Source organism: Sorghum bicolor, chromosome 4, assembly GCF_000003195.3.
Source record: "Sorghum bicolor cultivar BTx623 chromosome 4, Sorghum_bicolor_NCBIv3, whole genome shotgun sequence".
Classification (NCBI taxonomy): Eukaryota; Viridiplantae; Streptophyta; class Magnoliopsida; order Poales; family Poaceae; genus Sorghum; species Sorghum bicolor.
This window is the reverse complement of record NC_012873.2, coordinates 54646436-54652999: the sequence shown is the minus strand read 5'-3', so window position 1 is coordinate 54652999 and position 6564 is coordinate 54646436. Positions and strand designations below refer to the sequence as shown.

Below are 6564 nucleotides of genomic sequence, written 5' to 3'. Positions count from 1 at the left end.
ATTCCGGCCCGCTGTATTGCCGCCATGTTTACTCTCCGAGCACACTTGCCACAGAGAAAGTTACGAATTTCAGAAAACTTCAACTCCAGCAATTCCACAGGAATATTGGTACAAAAAACACGGGGGGTGAAAAGGTTGCGCCGTAACGAGGACGAAATCCAAACTGGCGAAGCAACCGAGTCAAGCTGATGCTTCTGTACGTAAGTAATTTCAGTGGAGTAGTAGCAGGTCGATTCCAAAAAGGATATGCCAAAAAAAAAGAAAAAAGAAGAAGATCTCGTATGCCATGTCACCCGATAACATATAAACAAAACAGAAAGAGAAATTTTCAGCTCGGAATCTCCGCATCAGGAACAAATGCTCTTCATGTTGTTGTCGTGAAAATGAGAAGGAAAGAACCTACTGGATTGATGCATTATTTTTCTTGCAGGTGATGATCGGTGAAGCTGGCTTGACTAGACGACACACCTTTGGCAAACATTTCCGACCGCCACTGGATTTTACTAACTGTCAAGCTGCCGGTCCATCGATCACCACCTGGTCTTGCCAACAATCTTGACTAATAACGCCACCTGTGGTCTATCAAGTCCCAAACCAACCGTCCATCGGCAGGTAGCTGCAACCTGCAAGCCAGCACCTAATAATTAGGCCATATTTAGTTCTTAATAAATTTTACAAAAATTTTCAGATTTCTCGTCACATCGAATCTTGAGACACATGCCTGGAGTATTAAATATAGACGAAAATAAAAACTAATTGCACAGTTTTGTCGGAATTGACGAGACGAATCTTTTGAGCCTAGTTAGTCTATAATTGGACAATATTTGTCAAATACAAACGAATGTGTTACAGTGTCGATTTTCTAAAAAATTTTGGACCTAAACAAGGCCTTAGTCAATTCCATGCGACTTGTGACTTGTAAGCTGCCCTGTTCTGTTCCCGTGCAACCATACTGCTTACCCCGCTTACGGTGGCGTATGCAATGGTACCGTGATTACCGCGTATAATAACATTCTCACAAAGCGCGTGTCGGCCGATCCAAATTCTGAAGGCTTCTTTCCTTCCTCTCGTATGCGAGTGTTTCCTGTCACCGGTCTGAAACGTTTTTCCTTCTTATTATTATTCTGTGTGGGGTTCTTGGGCGGTACTCTGCTTCGATGCAAAGAAAAAAGAATCCAGTGAAGACGGCACGGAGTGCCGAGGCAATTGCACTGAAACTACTAGCTAACGGGGCTTTAAGGCATGCGCACACGCGACGCAGTCTCCTTTTTTTTTTTTTTCTTTTTTGTCGTAGCAGGCAGACATATAAATAGGAGGGTACATGCACCCCTCTGCTCTCCACAAACCAACCATAGCTTGAAAACATCGCGTGCTCGCTAATCACAAATCACTCGACTACAACACCAATAAGTACTTGTACAGCGTACAGCTACAGCATGAGGGTAAGCTGACAGTTAGTTAAATTAGTTCCATCATGATCATTATTGGTAAATTTGGTAAGGCTTAATTGCATTCCTAACCAAGCTAGGGTAAATGTTGTGGCGTGCAGACGGAGATATTGATCCGGATGGAGGGGGGCACGGAGAAGGGCCACGCCGCCAAGGCGATGAAGGTGGCGGCGGCGATGCAGGGGGTGGAGTCGGTGACGCTGTCGGGGAAGGACAAGAGCCTGCTGCGGGTGGTCGGCGACGGGCTCGACTGCAACCACCTCACCACCCGCCTGCGCCGGAAGGTCGGCCACGCCGACGTCGTCGAGCTGCGCACCCTCCACGCCGGCGCCGGCGCCTACGGATACGGGTCCGGGTCCCGGACCGGCGGCAGCCTCTCGCGCGACGCCGCCGCCGCCGCCGCGTACGGCAACGGGAGCCGAGGAGGCGGGAGCTACTACGGCGGCTACCCCTACTCGACGACGACGGCGGCGGATTCCGACTACTACTACAACGGCCAGCAGCAGCCGTCGTTCCAGTACAGCTACCAGCCGCCGTACCGGTACGCCGCGGCGCCCGCCGCCGTGCACTACGAGTACTACCCGGCCGCTACCGACCCCAACGGCTGCTCCATCATGTAGTGTAGTCCGATCATACTCAGACACGTACATTAGTTCAGTTTCATTTCGTTTCATATAGCCGTAGTAGGATGCGCTCCCTGCAGATAGATATATGCTTGTGCATGCATTTCGTCTCGTCATCCGGACGGACCGGGGCTTTGTTTTTAGTTTGTGCCCGGTTGAGTTCATGTGTCCTGAATCTGTGTGAGAGGTGTGAAACTGAGTTCATGTTCAATAAAACACACGATACTCCTTTATACGGAGTATTATCTTGGATCATCTGGTCTCTCGTTTTCATCAGTTGGTACGTGTATATGCATGCTATACAGTGGAGTACCGCGCGAAGCAATATGTCAGACGTACGACAATGCGCCGTTGCACAGGAAACAGAGAGAACAGGCCGGGCGCAGCGTCTGAAGGTCAGCGCATACCACCTCCCACACACACACTGTCACACACAAAACATTCAAGAATAACAGGCGAGGAGCTCGAATCCAGCAAGTCGTTCAACGCACCCGGCCGGCACCCCACCGACCGGCCAATCAGCTCAGGCTAGACAGCCACGTACTGCTGCGTGCGCCCGCCACGGCGACGAGAGTCTGGTTTGACCGGTGACAACCGCCGACGCCCGACGGCATCCACGTATCCGCAGCGAGCACGGTGGTCGGCCGGTGCGCTGCTTCAGCTAGCCGAACAACGAAGCAAAACGATCGAGCTAGCACACACTTGCCGTGCCTTGTGTGGACGGGAGATCCTTGGAGTAAAGCAGCAGTGCAAACCGGACCCCCGGGACGGTGCGTCGTCGGTCCTAGTTTTCGGCTCTGGATTGGAACCGTACCGTCCGTCGGCGCGGCTTTCTTGTCTGTTTACACATGTACTAAATATAGACTATTTACAAAACTAAAAATATAATTAAAGAGTAATTTGCGAGATAAATTTTTTAAGCGTAATTAGTCTACGATTGGACAATAATTTTGAAATAAGACAAAAATACTACCGTACCTGTTAAACTTTACCATCCCCAACCGACACCACGTGTGGACTGCTAGGAACGAACGAACCCTCGGACCATTTCAGAATCTCGTCGTAGGCAATCTCGTCATTAAGTCCTTGTTTAGTTCACCTCAAAAATCAAAAACAATTTCAAGATTCTTTGTCACATCGAATCTTGCGGTACATGCATAGAGCATTAAATATAGATAAATACTACCTCCGTTCACGAAAGAATCAATTTCTAGAGTTGTCCTAAGTCAAACTTTTTAAACTTTGACCAAATTTCTAGAAAAAAATTTTAAGGTTTATGGTATCAAATTAGTATCATTAGATTCATCATAAATAATGCGCATTTTATGCTATAGATGTTGTTACTCTTTTACAAAGTTTGACTGACATGGATTCTAGGAATTAATTCTTTTGTAGACAAAGGGAGTACAAAAACTAATTGCACAGTTTGTCTGTAAATTACGATATGAATTTTTTAAGCCTAGTTACTCTATGATTGGACAATGTTTCTCAAATAAAAACGAAATAGCTACGGTACTCCAGCCAAACAAATTTAAGAACTAGGCCTAAACCAATGGCCGGCGCGGCCAGCAAACTGTATATAGTACACTTTAAGACTAACAATTCTGTGTACTTCATCCATGCTGGTAAAGAAAATAATTTTGGACAAGCTTTAAGTTAATTGTGAATAATTTTAAGTTGTTGAGTTTATAAATATGAAAACCATATTAATAGATTTATCTTGAGAAAAATACTCTTTACATTAAAAAATAAGTTTATATGTTTTTTTAGCTCTGAGTGGAATGGCGCCGCAGTTGCTGATCGACAACTTGTTCTCTTGTGCAGCTGCATACCCCTGCACATAGATTTTCAACTGATTAAATATAACCTTTTTTTAAAAAAAAAATAATTGTATGGCCACTGGCAATTTCCAAGTTGGCATTCGTAGAATCCGTCAGCTCTATCTAGTGTAACTCCGAAAACGCGACACGAATGGCCGCCGCGGGAACTTGCATTGTACCCCCTCTCTTCTCGTCCCCTGTATATACACGCTGCAACTAGCTAGCATTCTCCACGTAAGATCCCGATCGATCGAATGGATAATTGTCAGTAGTACTTGGATTTCATAATCATAAACCAAACGTTGCACGCCTCGCCTGCTAGCTGCATCGTGTGTGAGTGTGTGTCGTCACTGTTTTGCCGGCCTCTCGCCTGTTGCCCGATGACGATGTGGCCACACTCATCTCTATCTTTGTATGGTTATCGTTTCAAACACACATGTGTCGATATCATGAGAATAGTCGTCGTCATGTTTGACGTCGTCGTTTCATGTATACGAAACAGCAGCTATATATACACACCTAGCTCCTGACAGTGTAGCTTGTGCGGTTGCAAGTAAATTTATGAGCCGCTATCGAAACAGCTACACTACAGGAAACGCGAGATTTACCTGGTGCAAAATGATTTGCCTGGTGCTTTTTATCGGACATCCGGTAAATAATGTATTTGCCTAGTGCCCTACCCAGAAGAACCCGGCAAACAAAAACACCCGGCAAAATATGATTTGCCTGGTGTTTTCTGGACACCGACACCCGGCAAAAAAAGAAACCCGCCAAATATATAAAATTTGCACGGTGTCGACACCTGGTAAAATAAAACACCCGGCAAAGAATCTATCCGTGACGGGCCCGTGGACGGCGCGATTTGCCGTTATTCTTTACCTAGTGCCTTGTTCCATGGCACCAGGCAAACATTTATTTGCCTGGTGTCTTTGAAGGCACCAGGCAATTTAATTTTATATTTTTGTTTGTTTTTGCCCTAGTTTTTTTACCTTTCTACAGTAATTCAAACTCACTATCAAATTTTGAGACAACTTTGACTTTTCTAAGCATATTTGGTTAATTTTTTTTTCTTTCGTTGCATTTTTCGGACGACTCTAAAGTTGAACTGCAGGTACATGAAATAATGCATTAGGGTCATTCGAAAAATGATATCCATGGTGTTTGGGGTATGTCGAGACCGTACCCAGAAGCTCGCATGAAATTACCACCATCATGTCGTCGTGACATGAGGAGGTAATCACGTAGAAAAAGTATTTAAATTATAAAAAATCCAAACGACGTCCGAAAATCACGAAACTTGTCGATGTGTCTTGATATCCCATGTGGAGACTATGATAAAAATTTTAGGAAGTTTCGAGCAAGTAGCGACGTCCGATGCTTAAAACCCAGACATCTCCGCTTGTCAAAGTTTTGTGATCACATGTGGAGGAGGATGGCTTTTAAGCATCCGACGTCCCTACTTATTCGAAACTTCCTCAAATTTTTATCATAGTCTCCACATGGGATACCAAGACACATCAACAAGTTTCGTGATTTTCGGACGTCGTTCGGATTTTTTATAATTTAAATACTCTTTCTACGCGATTACCTCCTCATGTCACGACGGCATGATGGTGGTAATTTCATGCGAGCTCCTGGATACGGCCTCAACATACCCCAAACACCATGGATATCATTTTTCGAATGACCCTAGTGCATTATTTCATGTACCTGCAGTTTAAATTTGGAGTGGTCCGAAAAATGCAATGAAAGAAAAAAAATTAACCAAATATGCTTAAAAAAGTCAAAATTGTCTCAAATTTTGATAGTGGGTTTGAATTACTGTAGAAAGGTCACAAAAAAAACTAGGGCAAAAACAAACAAAAATATAAAACTAATTTGCCTGATGCCTTCAATTACACCAGGCAAATAAATGTTTGCCTGGTGCCAGGGAACAAGGCACCAGGCAAATAATTTTTTTTTCGTGCCTTCTATTACCGCAAAAAACTTTTAGTACTTGGCCCACACAAACTTGGCTCCGGATCCGTTATCCCGTGACTCGCGACGCTTCCGTTCATCGCTTCCTCCGGCTCCGTCATCCCGTCACTCGCGACGCGACTAGGAGAGGACCGCGCGAGGTCGCGACTTGCGAGCGCGACTGCGTGAGGAGGAGCCGCCGGCCGCCGCGGTCTGGACTCGCCCAGATCTCGCCGTGGTCTCGCCCTGCCTTCCACTCCCGCACGCGCATAGGGCACAGGCGCACAGCTTCTCGAGCAGACCCCCGACGGCGTGGAGATCTCGACGGCGTGTGCTCCAGGCGTGTCCGCTCGCTCGACCCCCGACGGCGGACGGCCGGCACTCGACTCAAGCAGTCGGGCGGGCCTCGGCAGTCCGCCAGGCGCCAGGCGCCAGCGGGCAGCGGCCACGGCCCATGGCGTAGTCGCCCAGTTCCGCGTCCAGCATCTCCGATTGGAATTAGTGAGTTCGATTTTTTTTTCTCCCAGATGGCTATAGCTTTATGGTTTAGGGATTTGATTTTGTCCCAGATCTGCTCCCAGATGGCTATGGCTTTATGGTTTAGGGATTTGATTTTGTCCCAGATCTGTGACTCTATGAGACTGTGAGCCAAGAATTGAACAAATTTGTTGATATGTTTTTAGAAAGTTGAGGCATGAAGAAATAAAATAGGATTAT

The 6564-nt window shown here is 46.1% G+C and overlaps 1 protein-coding gene across 1 annotated transcript; it reads left to right on the top strand.

Annotated features, from left to right (window-relative positions):
- On the top strand, positions 1280–2320 carry LOC8070570. Its single transcript, XM_002454030.2, has 2 exons — positions 1280–1442; positions 1550–2320. The coding sequence occupies exons 1-2, from the start codon at positions 1437–1439 to the stop codon at positions 2066–2068; spliced, it is 525 nt and encodes a 174-aa protein (XP_002454075.1). The 5' UTR covers positions 1280–1436; the 3' UTR covers positions 2069–2320.